Genomic DNA, 16650 nt, shown 5'->3' on the forward strand with positions numbered 1-16650 from the left:
TGACCTCCCGGGTCACCTTTAGCCACACTGCCACTTTGTTTCCAAGCCTCATTCTTGTCCACCTGCTTTGCCTTCAGCTGTGTCACCAGCCGCTGTCTCTCTGCCCGCAGGGTGAGCTGAGTGGGAGAGAGTCGGAAACCCCAATATTTTAATGCTCAATGAAAACGCCTAACGTGTGTGTGTGCTCAGTCGTGGCGGACTCTTTGCCACCGCATGGACTGTAGCGCCAGGCTCCTCCGTCCATGGGATTCTCTAGGCCAGAATACTGCAGCGGGTTGCTATTTCCTCCTCTAGGGGAATCTTCCCAACTCAGGGATCAAACCTACATTGCAGGCGGATTCTTTACCACTGAGCCACCAGGGAACTGGTGATGGGGGTGGGGGTGGTTGGTTGAGGGGCGTGGGGAGGGGGAGCCTAAAGTGATGCAAAAGGACCCATGATGAACAACACATAAAGATTTGAAATAAAGGCTGAATCATCCCAGCCAGGGGCCTGCTGTTACTGCTGCTGCTAAGTCACTTCAGTCATGTCCGACTCTGTACGATCCCGTAGAGGGCAGCCCACCAGGCTCCCCCGTCCCTGGGGTTCTCCAGGCAAGATACTGGAGTGGGGTGCCACTGCCTTCTCCAATGCATGAAGGTGAAAAGTGAAAGTGAAGTCGCTCAGTCCCAAAACTTTGTTTTTTTAGTAGTGCATTAAAATAGTTCTTATGTTGACCACTGAGGTTTTTGTTCTGTGCTAAATCGCTTCAGTCGTGTCCGACTCTGTGCGACCCTATGGACTGCAGCACGCCAGACTCCTCCGTCCATGGGTCCTCCAGGTAAGAATACTGGAGTGGGTTGCCATGCCTTCCTCCAGGGGATCTTTCAGACCCCAGGGATGGAACTCTAGTCTCCTACATCTCCTGCATTGGCAGGCAGGTTCTTCACCACTAGCGCCACCTGGGAAGCCCCACTGAGTTTTTTGGCACCCTGTAAATTTTGATACCAGAAGAGTTCCTCACTAGAGTCCTAGACCTGGAATGAGAGAAGGATTAAGTGAACGGTCGTGAGTCTCCACTCCCAGAAACCTTGATTGGAACCTGAAGCTCGGCTCCTGCCCACCCAATCTCCCCGTCCACCACAAATTCCCCGCCCACCAGGAAAGTTAACCCCGCCCCCGGACGCGCGCCGCGCCTGCTCCCGGTCTTGGCCCCCAGCCCCTCAGGCTTCCCACGCACACCTGCACGTCATTTCCGGGGCGGCCGCGGGAGTGAGGCGCACTTCCGCCCGCGGGGGAGCGGCGGTGGTGGCGGCGCAGGGGACCGGTCCGGGGCGCCGAGGGATTGACGGGCGGGCGGCCGGGAGCCATGGAGCGCGGCCCCGGGGCCGGGGGGCGCGGGCCGCGGCGGTGAGTGTGAAGCAGGGGCTGGCGTTGCGGCTCTGAGTGCCTCCCGCGGTCTCTGCCTCCCGCGGCCGTTTGGAGAGCCGGGCCGGGCCGCGAGGCTGGGGCAGTCCGGCCGGACGTCCCTGAGACCCCCCCACTCCCGGGGCGGCCGCGGTCCCGGGTGGAGGACCACTGATCAGGCCCGGGACCGCGGGACAGCGTCTCCGACTCTGGCAGAGCTCCGTCCACAGTCCATTCAGTCCTCCGACGTGGGATATGCGCTCACCCTCCCGGGGACGCGGCCCCGCCTTCGAGGAGTGCGCTGTCCGAGCAGCGGACTCTGACCCCCGGCCCCGAACAAATGCCCCAGCCTGACACCCTCGCCCGCCACAGCAGCCGGAGCCGAGCCTTGCTTCCTAAACATCTCCAAGACACCTTTGCCCTTTCGCGGGCGTCCTGCGTCCGGCTTGGACACCTGGGCAGGCTTCCCAGCCTCTGCTCCAGTCCCATCTGCAGGCTGCTACCAGGGCACCATCCACAGCCCCTAACCCATGGGCTCCACCCCAGACCCCCACTCTTTAGGCTCCCCGTTTCCCCCAGGATGAATTTCCCCCAAATTCTGCAGCAGGATTCACGGGCGGGGCCTGACCCAGCTCTCTCCAGGACCCCTCTGCTCACTGTTCCTCCCAGTGTCTGTTCAGTCCAGGACCCCTAGTTCCTGGAACCTGCTCTCACCTCTGGGGTTTGACTGTCCTCTCCCCGCTGTCCTGGTCGCTGTCACCAGGCACTTTGCAGACGCCTTTCAGACTGACTGGGAGAGGTGCGGTCACAGTTGTCCATATTTAGGTCGTCTTGGAGAATTGTAACTGCCTGGCTCCTTGTTGATCCTCATGATACCAGGAACCCACACTGGGCCTGGCAGCGGGGTGCTGGATATGTGCTTGTGGACAGAATCACAGGGCTCTTGAGTGCTGGGAGTGCCTGCCCAGTGAGTGAGGCATTTAGGTGTGCTCTGCATTTTGAGGGCCGGCACTCTCATTGATATCTGGCACCCTCATTGATATCCGTGTAAGACTGCGGGAGGTCCCAGGTCTGGGAGGCCTGAGAAGAGACTGTACCCGCTCTCTTGTCAGGCATGGCAGACTGTAGAGCCTCCCTTTCCCCCCAGTCCTTTGTCTGTTCATTCAGCCAGTGTTGATTGAGTGAGAACCGGTGATGATCCTGCCCTCATGGAGTTTCTCTTTGGTTGGAGGCGTGGGGTGAAGGCTGAATTTATTCATACAAGCTGTGGAGTCAGATCTGGAGCCTAGAGAGCCTGTGGGGAAGGGACTAACCTTTTTGGAAGGGCCCTGGGAGATGTGAAAGGTGGATGGGACAGGGAGCCCAGGCCGTGCGATTAGGGGAACTGCTGGGGCTGCAACTCTGAGGCAGGAGAGGACAGTGTGGTTCATCTGGGGAAAGTGGGTTAGTGATGAGCAAGGGAGGCTGGAGAGGTCGGCCACAGCAGACAGTGGTGAGGGATTTGATCTCCATCATAAAAATAGTGGGACCCCTGGAACAGCCCAGTGGCTGGTAGATTTGTGTTGTGAAGAGATCTTTTGGCTGCAGAGGGCAGAACGGCATGGAACAGGGTGGCGGTGGTCAACGGTTGGGGGGAACCAGCGAGGAAGAAGACTGTGTGTGCCCCAGGTGGTGGTGGGAGGGAGAGAGGCAGTCAGCAAGCCCTGTGATGGGCCGGTCTTGAGGGTACAGGGAGGTGTCAAGGATGGCATCCTGGTTTCTGGCTTAGTCAGCGGGCCCTTGTCCATCTTGGGGTGCCTGTTCATCCTCGGGTCTCCAGGGGCCTCCTACCTGCCCACTGGCTCTCAGCCAGGCCTCCCTCTGAAAACCAGCCTCGCCTTGCTGCCCAAACTCCAGACCCGCCACGCCATCGAAGCACCAATGCAATGTCAACCTATTGGGGCCTGGACATCTCTGAGAATATGTTGGAGCAGCCTCAGTTTGATTGACACTCTGGGGAGTGTGTCCTGGGCACAGTGGGGTGTTGAGCAGCATCCCTGGGTTCCACCCACTCAATGCCAATAGTAAGCCCCCCAAGTCATGACAACCATAGATGTCTCTCCAGTGGTTGGCCCATGTCCCCAGAGGGTAAATTTGCCTTGGTCTGAGAACCAATGTGATAGACTTTCCCTTCTGAACATACTTGCACGTAACACAAGTATCCCACCTGGGAGTCTGGGGGCTCCTGGAGGCCGTCTGTGTCCCTGCCTCCCTCTCCCACACCCCTCCATGTGCCCCTGATCCAAGTGACTGTGAGATGTAGCTTTCTGCGGCCCCCAGTCTCAGATCACAGGTCTGAAGGGGGCAGGTGTGTTTCTGGGCCTTGGACTGCACCAACCTGCTCTGCATTGGTGTGGCCCTGGCCCAGTGGTTTTCAAATGCTGTGGCCGGGAAACAGAATAGGCTCAGGTGCTCTGCTGCCAACAGTGAGCTGTGAACATGTGTCCCTCCCTCGCTCTAGGCTGTAAGGACAACGTAGTAAGTGAGTAGCTTTTTCTCAGACCTCTGTATTTTCTTCCAGCCTCTCTGTTGGCAGCTCCATGCATATTGAGTGTAGCTGCTTTAGCAGCTCAGCTGTAGTCTGCTTGAGATAGAGTTCAGGACATTCTGTGCCTGTCCTGAGCCCTGCCTGTCCCACCTCTTTCCCCTCATCTCATTTACTCTCTTTGTGACCTGTGTGGTGTCTGTACTGATGGAAGTGTAAGCTGAGGCCCGGGGAGTCTAAGTGACTTCCCCGAGGCCACAGACCCCTAAGTTGGCGGAGCAGGGGAAGGTTCCCCAAGCTCCTGTGGACCCCAACCCCCACTGCGGCCTGGCCCCAAGCACAGGAGAGAGCCATTGTCCCGGCTCCTTGGGCCTTCCCAGCCTGGAGATGTATCCTGCTTTTGTTCCCAGAGCCTTTGTTTGTTGTATTTCCTCTGCCTGGGCTCATGTCTCCGGACATCGCAGGCCCTGGGAGCATGCTCCCGGGTCCCTGTGGTCAGCAGTCTGTCCTCCCTCGGCTGAGCTGTGTCACCTGGGGGTGGCAGATGGGAGGGGGTGGAGGAGAGTTTGGGCCAGCTGTGTGGACAGAGGTCTGGGGGTACCAGTCTCCCTGGACCTGGGGCAGGGGCAGTATTGGGGAGAGTTAGGTAGCCAGGGTGCTGATCACCCAGCACGGCCTGCAGGCAGAGGCTGGACTGATGAATGGGGTTAAATGGCAAGAGTCACCTGCAGGCTGAGGAAGTGTGGTAACAGGCAGGGGGCTGGTTGGGTCCCACCAGGGTTGCTTGGAAGGCTGGTTCCCCAGGGAGGGCAGGCCAGGCCATGGGGCAGTGGGTGGAGCAGTGGAGATTGGGCAGAGGGGACGCCCAGGGCTTGGGACCCGTGGGAGCCCCGGGGGAACCCCACATCATGCTGTCCCCCTACAGGCTTTCCCTCTGTGCCACACGGACACGCGAGGCTGCGAGGCTCCTGAGGGCTCAGCTTGGACCACGATGGGGCTGTGCCACGGCCTCCTAACGGGGCTCTTGTCTGGGGAGGTGGCCGGGGGTCGCCCTGTCCCCTGCCCGCGTCTCCGAGCACCCCCAGCCCTCCCCTGCCGGGTGAGGCCCGCCCCGGCACCCGGCACCCGCCATGAACGGCCTGTCAGTGACCGAGCTTTGCTGCCTCTTCTGTTGCCCGCCCTGCCCCGGTCGCATTGCCGCTAAGCTCGCCTTCCTGCCTCCGGAGCCCACCTACTCGCTGGTGCCTGAGCCTGAGCCCGGGCCTGGTGGGGCCGGGGCTGCCCCCTCAGGGAACCTGCGGGCCTTAGCTGGCACCCCTGGGCGCTGGAAACTCCATCTGATGGAGCGCGCTGACTTCCAGTACAGCCAGCGTGAGCTGGACACCATCGAGGTCTTCCTGACCAAGAGCAGCCGGGGCAACCGCATCTCCTGCATGTACGTGCGCTGTGTGCCTGGTGCCAGGTGAGCTGCGCAGACATGACCCCTGTGGTGGAGGGGCCAACTGGGATGGGGGCCCCAGATGTGCTCTGTTCTCAGCCTCTCATTGCGGCCCATTGAGACCACCAGAGGGCCAGAGCCAGTGAAAGCCCATTTGGGTGGGCGGGTGTCCCAGAGATTCTTCTTGCCAAGGAGCAGCAGGTGAGATCTGCCCACGGCCACCAAGAAACTGCTTGGGGTCCTTCCACATGCAGCCTCTTGGGGGCCCTCTCTGGGAACCTCCTGCCTCTGGGTCTCAGTGTTCACATGCCCTGGGTCAGTTTCCTGGGCCCTGAGTGCCCAGTGAGGCCTCGGCACCCACTTTCAGGTGGTGGCCCTGAGACTAGGCTGGCAACTGGGGCCAGGTCTGACTCCCCGAGCCCCAGCGTGGCACAGAGGTGGGGCCTTCCAGCTGCTTCTGCCTGCAGAGGAGGCCAGGTCCAAAGGGCAGGCTTTTACCTCGGCTGGGCTGGGCTGGGGCCCAGTGGTGCTGGAGGAAGAAGATTCTGGGAGCCTATCAACCAGGATCCAGACTGGTCAGACTGCCTGGCATGGCCGCGTGGGACCCTGGGCAAAGATAAGGGCCCTGGTTCTTTCCCGTGGAGAGGGAAGAGCCGTCCCGCAGTGAACAGGGGTTGGCCCTCCTCCCTGTGGTCGGAGCCGCTGCAATCTCATCCTCCAGGAAGGTTCAGAGCAGCAGGGAGATGAACCACCATCCTTAGGCTCTCAGAGTCTCTCCATCAGGAATGATTCCGGGGGGAGGCAGCTGCCACCCAGGGCCATTGATGTGAAGGTCACTGTGGCTTCTCGGGCTCACACTGGGTGGTCCCCTGGATGATGGGGAGCCTGAGGCTTCACTGTCTATCCTGGCCTAAGTCCCAGTGAGTCGAACCAATTCTCTGCTCCTTTTGTAAGGGCACCAGCCCCCTCCTTCCATCACCCTCTGACTTGTGCTTCCCCGCCTCACCAGGTACACAGTTCTCTTCTCGCACGGCAACGCAGTAGACCTGGGCCAGATGAGCAGCTTCTACATCGGCCTAGGCACACGCATCAACTGCAACATCTTCTCCTACGACTACTCTGGTTATGGCGTGAGCTCCGGCAAACCCTCCGAGAAGAACCTCTACGCTGACATTGACGCTGCCTGGCAGGCCCTGCGCACCAGGTGAGCCCAGGCTGCAAGGAGGGGGCAAGGGTGCGCGTCTCCTCACAGGTGACTGGACCCTGTGGGAAGAAGCCCAGGTGGGGGGCTGCAGGGTGAAGCCTGGCCAGAGTTCTGTCTGCTTGGTGTGCAGGGAGGCTGGATGGGGGCCCTCTGCCCTCCTTGGAGTGATCTCCTGGGAGCCCCAGTCTGGGAGGGGCAGGGACAGGGCCTGGGGTTCTCTCCATGGGAACGGAGGCTCTGCCTGGAGGGAGAAGTTAGGCAGAGGACTCAGACCTCTCCTGGGCCTGGTACGTGGTGTGTGAGGGTGGTGTGAAAAGACTTGGAGATCCCCACACCTAAGGGAGCACTTGAGGGGTGGGGAGGGGCCAGACCCCTTGTTGTGGAGCTTGGCTTCATTCTGGGGAGGGTATCTGGGCCTAGAGGTGTTGTCAGACAGCTTAGTTCCCAACACAGCCCCTGTGGGAGGTCAGCTAGCAGAGGCTGGGGCTTCCCTAGGCACAGTACCCAGCACAGTTGCTGGCTTGATTCAGACAGAGTCCCTGTGGTCTTGTCTACACCTCTGCCCCTGGAGCCCACCACCCTTGTCGTCCAGGTCCTGGCAGCCCCCTTCCACTCCATGGTTCCTCACTGAAGCCTGGTGGCTCAGTCTCAGAGTCAGCACACACAACCTGTGGCCTGGTGCCCCATGCTGCCCTGGAGGGAGCACCTGACCCCCAGCCTCCTGGAGGTGGTGCCCTCTGCCTGCCCGGGGCAGCCTGACCTCAGCCCTGCCTAGCCAGCTGGTGCGACCAGCTCCTTCAGGGCCCATAGCCAGCCTGCCCTGGGGAGGCGGGGCCCTGGTTGCTGTAGTGATGCACCAGGAGTCCTTGATGCAGGCCCTGGGAACAGGGTCCCCTGGCACCTCTGTGGTACTGGGGACTCATGCTGGGTGGCCTGGTGCAGGTGTTCCACACTCAGATGCCTCAGCCTGTCCCCGCTAGCTGCAGGTTGCTAGCAGAATCATGCCCTGCCGAAGGGTGAGGGTTCTGAGCTCTGTCATCCGTCCATCTGTCCTGCTGCCAGCATTGACCTCCAGCAACCTTGTTCCTCAGCCCCAACAATTGAGAATCATTAGGAGGGCGGGAGGTATGGGCCCAAGCAGTGGTGCAGGGCGGGGAAGGGCTGGAAAAGCTGTGGAATCCAGCACCTGCTGTGTTTGTCCAGGTGGAGACAGCCAGGTGCAGCTGGGAGTCCTGCCCGGAGTTGGGTGACAGGAGTGTGCTGGTGCTCCTGGCAAACCAGGGAGCAGACTGGGGTAGAGTGGCCAAGGGGGGTTGGCACAAGGTTGGGTGGCATCCCCAAGGCCTGAGGTTGGGGCCAGAGGGCAAGGACAGGTGCTGATGACCCCTGGGTGCCCAGGGGCCCGAGTGCCCTGGCCACTTGGAAGAGGGGCACCCCCTTTGAGATCACAGCTGGGGGTGTGTGGAGGGAAGGCCATGGAGACCTCCTATACCCAGAGGGTGGTGAGTCCTTGACTGGTCAGGAAAGAACTGCGCTGAGGTGGTGCTCTGGGAGTTCTGTGTGGAGTAGGGGGGAAAGGGGCATAGGACCTGACCACTATGTAGGAAAGGTGCCCAAGGAAGGAGGTAGTGACCACTCACTCCCCTCAGGAGCCACTGTTCCTGCTCACCCACATTTTACTAAGCACCTGAGGGGCTGCATACTGGCTGAGATAATTGGGCAGGATATGAAGACAGATAACTGTCTTCATTCCCCAAGGCCAAGGGAGTGGGTGAGGGTGACTGGAAGACACGCCCCCTTGCAGTGGGACCAGGAAGGGCTGTCAAATTTCGAACTGCAGCGGCAGGAAGGCTCCAAACAGGTTCTGCATGTGGCCCTGGTCTAGTGTGTGTATGGGTCGGGAGGGCCGGGTGACCAGAAGCAGCAGAAGAAGCCCCAGGGACCTGCCTCCAGGAACCACAGCGCTGGTGGGGCCTTCACAGGTGTACTGCCCAGGTGTGACCAAGTAGATACTATCGAAACTGAGGGTTTGGGCTGCGGGCAATCAGTTCTCCTCACACCTGGGGATCCTGCCTCCCCTGCTAAGCCAACGCCCTCGGTGCTGGCAGGTAGGGGAGGGTCCCAGGACCCTATCATATTTCCTGGAGCCTGCGCAGAGAATGGAAGACAGGCAGTGGGAGGGGTGTGTGAGTTGTTTCGCTGCTGATCCTGCCCCTACCGCCGCCAGGTACGGCATCAGCCCGGACAGCATAGTCCTGTACGGGCAGAGCATCGGCACGGTGCCCACCGTGGACCTGGCCTCGCGCTACGAGTGCGCCGCGGTGGTGCTGCATTCGCCGCTCACCTCGGGCATGCGCGTCGCCTTCCCCGACACCAAGAAGACCTATTGCTTTGACGCGTTCCCCAAGTGAGCGCGGGGCGGGGCGGGACGGGGGCGGGGGCGGGGACTGGTGCGGGGCGGGACCTTGGGGGGGGCGGGGCGTGGAGGCCTAACGTACCCCGCCCCGCAGCATCGAGAAGGTGTCGAAGATCACGTCGCCGGTGCTCATCATCCACGGCACGGAGGACGAGGTGATCGACTTCTCTCATGGGCTGGCGCTCTACGAGCGCTGCCCCAAGGCCGTGGAGCCTCTGTGGGTGGAGGGCGCCGGGCACAACGACATCGAGCTCTACAGCCAATATCTGGAGCGCCTGCGCCGCTTCATCTCCCAGGAGCTCCCCAGCCAGCGCGCCTAGCCTAGTGGCCGGCCCGAGCCGCGCCGGGACCTCAGCAATAAGGCGGCGCCCGGACCCTGCCCCGGCCCCGGGGGCTGCATGTGAACCCCCGGGCGCCCCACGCCCTAGAGGCAGCCGGCCGGTAGGGGTCGGGACCTGCCCCGGCCCCTGGGCCGTGGACAATGTACAGGTGACGGAGCTATGCGCACCTTTCCTTTTGGAAGCAAAACGAAGGAAAAACGTGAAAACAGAAATTAAAGATTTAAAATTTTAAGGTTCCTTTCCCTTTTTTGGCTTGTGCGTGCTCTCCATGGGGCTCAGCGAGCCCAAGACGGGGGCGGGACCAGGCTTTGTCCCCAACCCTCCAGGGGAGTTCACAACTGCAGATGCCAGGTCAGAGTTCCGGTCCTTGAGGTTGTCGGTTGCCTAGGTGGTGATGGAGGGGCGACAGCATTCGAATCCAGGACCCTGCGTGCTCCGAGGGCACGCCTGGGGAGGGTGGTTGGCTCCCTGTCCGCAAGACAACCCTGGGGGTGGAAGTGGCCCCCGCGGGTTTAGGCTGGGACTACTCTGGACCCTCAGCGAGACAGATACCCTTTCGTACCCGTGTGGTAGACATCGCAGGGTTAGGGTTAGCTCCCCCTGCGCAGAAGACCAAGGAGAGTCTTGCACGTTAGCGTCCAGTGGAGGGCAGTGGTAGGTCCGAGGCTCCGTGCGGCCTCCCCAGGAATGGGGTCACGAGGAGCACTCCTGCAGCACACCTCCGGACCTTGGTCTGAGCTCAATACTCCGCGGGGGATGCCCTTAAAGACAGGGACGGCCTAGGTCTTCCGGGACCCTGGCAGAACGCCCGGCTCACCTCCGCCCCCCGGAGTGCCCCCTGCGACCTCTAAGAGCGGCGCTCTAGAGCGCGGAAGGCTTCAGAGACGGGCGACCTGTTGTCCACGCCGAAGTCGGGCGGCAGCTCCGTGTGCCCGACACCGGGCAGTAGCGAGGCCAGGAGCCACCGCTGCTTCCGCCTCCTCCCCTCGGGGTCCTAGGCCCCTTTAAAGAAGGGGGCGGTGTCTCGGCCTGGGGGCGGGGGTGACGCCGAAGGGGGCGGCCGAGCGGAAGCGGAAGTGGGGTGGCGTGCGCTTGGCTGCAGTGGCAGGCGTGGAGGCCACGGCCTGGCCGGTAAGTGGCGGCGCCCCGGCGGCCGGCCCTGCCCTTACCGCCGTCCCGGCCGTGGGGGCGCGCCCAGCGGGCTGGCCGACGCCGGCGGATGTGTGTCAGCGCTTTCTGTGGCTCTCAACTGGGCTTCGGGCCTGGGGTGCTGGGAAAACCGAGAGTGGCCCCGGGCACGCGAGATCGGCCCGGCGGGAGCCCTGGTCCTGCGGTCCCCGACCGAGGACGGTGCCGAGGCTTGTCCCTCCCGAGTCCCCGGGCCCTCCCGCTGGGAATCTAGGTTCCCGTTTAATAATCCAGGATGTCTGGGAGCAAAACTGAGCGTGGGTGTGCACTCCCGGGAGCAGAGAGCCTCCTTTGTACTGGCTTGTCCTGGTGACCGAAGTAGCCGGATCTTTACCGACCCCTCCCAGCACGTCCGATTCTTCGGCCGTCAGCTGCAGTATTCCTTCCGCAAGCCCCTACCCTGATCCTCCTGCCTTGTGCTGCCACTGACCGCCGCTGCTGCCCCTGTCACAGAGCCCGCCGGCTTTTCACCCCATCAGAATACAAGTTCCCCGAGGGCCGGGGCTCCGCGGTGCAGCAAGTCCAAAGCGACGGCTTACGATTGAACAGAAATGTTTTCAGGCACAGAGTAAAAACTTCAGAGTATGAGTGTTGGGTGGTAACTCACTGCTCTTCCCACCCCTGACCTCCAGTGTTCCCGTCCACGGCGGCACAGACAAGCAATTTTTTAGGTGTCAACAGAGAAAGTGCATGTGTAGCCAAAGAGTTTATACAGAAATGTGATCCTGTTATCATCGTGGCTTGGAGAATGTTCAGTTACCCCTACATAGATGGGATTCAGTCCTTCTAATGGCTGCACTATATTTTATTAGCACTGTAATTTATTATTCCTGTTACTTTTTGGTTGAAATTTGTTTTTTTTTCCCCAAGTCTGTAACAGGCATTGCTAGGTCCAGTATCCTTATACACTTCTCTTCCTAAGTACGGGTATTCCTGAAAACTGAATTCCTTACTGCAGAAGGGCTTTCCATAGATCTGTAAATGGGCATATGATCTCTTAAAATAGTATTTCATTGTAGCTTCGTATTTCCTAGAAATATAATCAAACATCTCAGTGCTTCTGTCAGACCTATATTTTTTATGTTGATCATTCCTATCACTAATATGGGCATTTTGAAATGGAAACTATTTTAAACAGTAGATATTTAAAAGCCATTTGTATTTTACATTCTTTGTCCATTTTTCTATTGGGTTCTTGGCATTACTGTTTTCTAGGAACAGATTTAAGAAAATTATCCCACTGTGAAGAAAAAGTATTTTTTCCAACTTGTCATTGGGTTTGACTTGGATTGTATGTGGATTTTTTTGTGTTTATTAATTTTATTTTTGCCAGGCATTTAAAATCATTATCAGTCATTAATTTATCAATTATGGCTTCTGCATTTCAAATCATGCTCAGAGATATCTTCCCTACTCCAAGATTATAAAACATTTTGACCTTTTCTTCTGTAAATAATTTGTTTTTTAAAGTATATGTTTAAATTTTGTATCTAATTCTAGAACCGACTCCTGGGAAGGAGTGAGATAGAAATCCAAACTGCTTTTCCCCAAATCGTTTGTCCCCAATTCTGTTTCCCCAAAAAGCCATTCTTTGCCGACTAAAGCCCACCTTTTAGCCTTGACCACAGGAGAACTCTCCGTACCTGGGAGTCGGTTTCTAGACCCTGTCATCCCAGCTAGCCTGAACCCTGCTGACTTCTCTACTGGGTGTCCAGAGGCCCTGTCTCCCCTCAGGAAAGTCAAGAGAAAACTGTCTAAGAAGTAGTTGATGGCTTGCACGCCTTTTGTGTAATGCTAGTTCTGTTAGAAAGGGTTCTGAAAACTTAAGACTTTAGGGACTCCTCTGCACCCCAGTGCTGACCTTGCTTGAGGCAGCAGCTTTTGTCAGGAGCCCCACACCCCTGCTTTTACCACCACCCCCCTCCCCTACATGCCTGCCCAGTGAACAGAAAGGATAAGCTAAGGCCAGGGGCTCCTCAGGCTGGCCTGGCCTGTGGGCTCTGCCCTTCTGCAGTGGGTGCCTCTGAGGGGCTCAGTTTGTGGCCTCTGGGGAACCATAAAGGGGCCTCCATGGGAGGGATGCCAGTGGTACCTTCCGGGATGCTCCCCTCTTCCTTTCAGTTGGTACAGCCCATGGGCCAGGCCGCCTGGGACAGGGGCCAACTTTCGGTTCTCCATTTTGTGGATTTCCCAGGACACATGTGTTCACAAGTGGCAGCATTCTCCCCCTGATCAGCAGGCACCACGGCTCCCCAGAACCTCAGGTCCTCCCCTTGACACCTGGCCTGCCACACCTCACCTGACACCTGGCCCCTGAGTCCCAGAAGCAGATTTCTGGCTCTTTGTTAGCTCCTGGGTACGCCCTGACACCCAGAGACCCCAGGGGATACAGCCTGCCCAGGGGCTGTGAGGTTCTCGAGGGTGGGATCTGGGTTGTGCACAGGCCCCTCTCCCTGAGGAGTCCCTACTGGACTTCCTGTGGGCCCTGGAGTCCCAGCCCCTGAGGGCCAACCATCCATCTTCCCCTCCCTTCCTCTGGCAACCCTGCTTCACTGACTACCTGTCAGACTGAGCTGGTGGGACCCACCCCTCTGGCTCTCCATGTGAACTGAGGGCCTCAGAGGTTCCAGAAGAGTGGCAGGGAGTTAAGTGTCCTCGGCCCCTGGTGGCTGTGGTTGACAAGCAGGGGCCTCGGGGAGGGTGCCACCTCTCAAGGCCCCCTGCACCCCCATCTCAGGCCTGGGTGTTCCCCCAGGCAGGCACTTGTCTGTTTGGTTCATGGTCAGGGTGCAGGGCCAGTCTGTTAACCATGGAATTCCATGAGGTGGGGGTGCCAGCCTAACGTCGGGTTCCCCCTTTCTTAATTTTTGAAGCTCCTGCTGGGGATCTTCACGTCAACAACCCTGGGGTGCTGGGGTTGCTGTCCCCACTTTGGGGGAGATGGCTCAGGCCAAGCTGCCCAGAGAAGCAGCCCCAGGGCTCAGACCTAGACTCTCTGCTGCTCTGATGGTCTCAGGACACAGGCATGCCCCGCTGCCAGACACCAGGGCTGGGGACACAGGTCAGAGCTACGTCTGTGTCCACAGCACTTGCTGGCAAGGTGGACGGGCCTGGATGCGGTCATGGTCACAGCTGGGAGGAGCTGGGTTGGGTGCTCTCCAAAGCCTAGCAGAGTGCCACTCGACCTGCCGTGTTACAGAAAAGGGCTTGTCACCTCCATCAGAAGGTCATGGGGAGGCCAGACCCACGGGTGACCCCCATTACAACTGCACATCTGAAAGGCACTCTGGGAGTAGATGCTTTTCAGGGAGGGTCCTGGGCCAGCAAGGAGTAGGGGATGAGAAGGAGCCCTGATCCTGCAGACCAGATCCTATTCCCTCCCGCCTCCTAGAGAAGGGATATGAGGGCCCTCGGTCTCTCCCTGCAGCTGGGTAAGGGGCCTGGCGCCTCCTGTGGGGGAAGACAGCCACATGCCCACTGCCTGCCTAGGCCTGGCCAGGGACCCACTGCACTTCCTCTTTTGTGTGACGACCCTTTGGACTGCAGTGAATAATCTGACACATGTTAGAAATAAACACGGATGGGTTACAGACAAGGCAAAATGGGCGTGAATCTTAAAAACACTCATCAAAGTACAGCAACCTCATCTCCAGGAGGGATGGGAGCTTTGGTCCTTTGAGAGCCACAAGAAGGACCCACATGGAGAGGCTGAAGGTCACACCCACACACACCTGGTGCCAGGCAGGTGGCAGAAATGGGTGCATCTGCCTGCCCAGCGTGCCACTCTGAGAAGATGGACCCCCACCCCTACTCCCTGCCATGTCCCCTTGTGTTTCTTGTGTCTCCTGGCCCCTGCAGAGGTGACCACTGTGGACAGGCTGGCAGAGGCCACTGTGCACCAACAGGCTGCCGAGACAGGTGGAAACACAAAGAGTTCACAGCGTGAGTGGGCACGTGACTTCCAGTGAGCTTGAGCTTGTGGCTGACCCTGTCCGTGTCCTGGGCCCCCATGGCCACGTGCTCCCTGATGGCAGTGACAGACACTCAAGTTCATCTGTCCATTCTCCTTTTCTCCCATTACAACAGTGCAGCCATACACAGATATACTTGTTTCCTTAAGAATATTTCTGGGGGGACTTTCCTGCTGGTCCAGTGGTTAGGCACGGGTTTGATACCTGGTTGATGAACTAAGATCCCACATGCTGTGGGGTACAGCCAAAAATCAAAACAACAACAAAATGGAAGTGATACACGTGGATTATAAAAAAGTTGAACTATAAAGAAAGTACTATTAAAAAGTAAAGGCCAGGGTGGGAGAGAGACCCAAGAGGGAAGGGATATGTGTATACACATGGCTGATTCACTTCCTTGTACAGCAGAAACTAACACAACATTGTAAAGCAACTGTACCCTAATTAAAAAAAAAGTAAAGACCACTGTTAAAAAAAAAAAAACAAAAACAACTGTGGCCCTTCCAGCATGTCTACACATACAGACACACACAGATACACATCTGTACCGCAGCCTTGATTCTGACCCGGACCTGTCAGGGAGCCCCTGTAAGTTGCCTTCTCCTCCGCTTCTGTAACTTCCTCTGTCTGCCACCTGTGCAGCATGGTTCTGTGGGCCCCGCGGTCTGGTGAGAGACCCCTGTGAACCCCTTGGTCCCAGAAGGGAAGCCTGGAGATGGACCCCCGTTTATAGATCAGTAAACTGAGGTCTGGAGAAAGAGAGGACTGAGCACTCTGTGTCTGCCCAGACAGGACAGATGCTCCGCTGCCTCTTAGTTCTGCGTGGGCAGCCGCTCCAGGCCACTTCTGGATCCTCTCCCAGCCTTGACTTCTTCATCTATGAAATGGGGCTGACAACTCTTGAAGGGTAGTAGTGAGGACAGAGTGACAGAACTTAAGGTGGAAGTGAGCACACGGTCAGGAGGGGCATCAGGCTCCTCACAGGTCACTCACATTCTCACATACCCCTGGGCCCAGGGTGTGAATAGAAACACTGCGAGTTGAGAGTGGGCCCCGCTGGGGCTTCCTGCCCGCAGAGTGGCTGGTAGATGAAAACCACAGCTCCAAGACCCTGATTCTCCCTGGGAGTGGATGCACATTTGAGGCTTGTCCAGTGCTGACCACTGCTCTGACATGGTCCACCCGCCGCCTTGCCCATGGAGAGAAGGCCCCCCTCCGTTACTGCCCCACTTTCTTCTGGGTGCCCCCTTGAACAGCAGGCCCCAGTGGAGCCAGCTCTGGGATACTCCCCCAACCCCTCCACGCATCAGGTTTGAGTCCCAGTTGCCTTGCCCTAGACTCTGGGCCCCTGGAGGGCAAGGCCACAGGGGGTGATGTTGCTCTGGGCCCGGTAAACATCACTGGAAGGAACTGACAAAGGGTCCCTGCCTCCTTGCCCTGCTTCTTCCCCGCGTGCTGGAGTGAGCAGGGGCCCATGGGGCAGCCTGCAGAGCACTTCCTGCCTTACCTGGACCTGGGAGAGGCTGGGCTCAGGGCCTGGGGACCACCTGTGGGCTGGGGTGCTGAGGCCCTGGAGGGCTCTGGAGATGGGGGAGGGTGAATGCCTGCCCAGGTGGTCCACCCTGTTTGAATTTCAAAGGCATGGGAGGCGCAGGCCAGCAGGAATGCTGACCGCCAGTGCCCAGCGGGTGCTCACCTGTGGACAGTGGTTGTCCTGAGTGGGCTTCTCTGCTAGAGGAAGGGGCTGAGTGTCTCTGCAGCCTGAAGTCAAAGCTCCAGCAGGCCTCTCTCTCCCTGCCAGAGAGGGAGGTGCCACCAAGGATGGTCAGGCTTAAACCAGATGGACCCGAGGGACAGCGACAGGCCTGGGGACAAGGGTCTGAGCCAGGATATATAAGCCATGGTGCGAGGGGGAGGGGGTGCTGCAGATGGAGAGGGTGTGAGAATACTGCCCTGGTATGGGAGTCGGGCCGAGTCCCCGGCTGCTGTCCAAACCCAGACCTGGGTGGGTCACTAAGACTGGAACCCGTGGCGGAAGGCCCCCTGGAGGTCGCTTCGGGCACTGCATCGTCCCGTGGCCAGCCTAGGAAGGGGCGGGGGCGTGGCTGCAATGGAGGGGACCACCCCATCGCCCCACTTCCGCCGCCCGCTGCTTTAGACCTGCGGGTTAGGCGGACCCCGG

At 59.0% G+C, this 16650-nt stretch overlaps 1 protein-coding gene and 1 long non-coding RNA gene across 2 annotated transcripts; one reads left to right on the plus strand and one right to left on the minus strand.

The window, feature by feature from the left end:
- The first annotated feature begins 1233 nt into the window (after nucleotides 1–1233).
- ABHD17A (abhydrolase domain containing 17A, depalmitoylase) lies at nucleotides 1234–9541 on the plus strand. The gene is made up of 5 exons (XM_025292719.1): nucleotides 1234–1389; nucleotides 4836–5372; nucleotides 6358–6552; nucleotides 8780–8959; nucleotides 9063–9541. The coding sequence occupies exons 2-5, from the start codon at nucleotides 5041–5043 to the stop codon at nucleotides 9286–9288; spliced, it is 933 nt and encodes a 310-aa protein (XP_025148504.1). The 5' UTR covers nucleotides 1234–1389; nucleotides 4836–5040; the 3' UTR covers nucleotides 9289–9541.
- LOC112586916 lies at nucleotides 9522–10437 on the minus strand. The gene is made up of 2 exons (XR_003111407.2): nucleotides 9872–10437; nucleotides 9522–9693 (listed from the first exon to the last, which is right to left on the minus strand). It is a non-coding gene; the product is annotated as an uncharacterized LOC112586916 (long non-coding RNA).
- Between the last annotated feature and the right edge of the window lie 6213 nt (nucleotides 10438–16650).

This window comes from Bubalus bubalis, chromosome 9 (genome assembly GCF_019923935.1).
Source record: "Bubalus bubalis isolate 160015118507 breed Murrah chromosome 9, NDDB_SH_1, whole genome shotgun sequence".
NCBI classification, from domain to species: domain Eukaryota; kingdom Metazoa; phylum Chordata; class Mammalia; order Artiodactyla; family Bovidae; genus Bubalus; species Bubalus bubalis.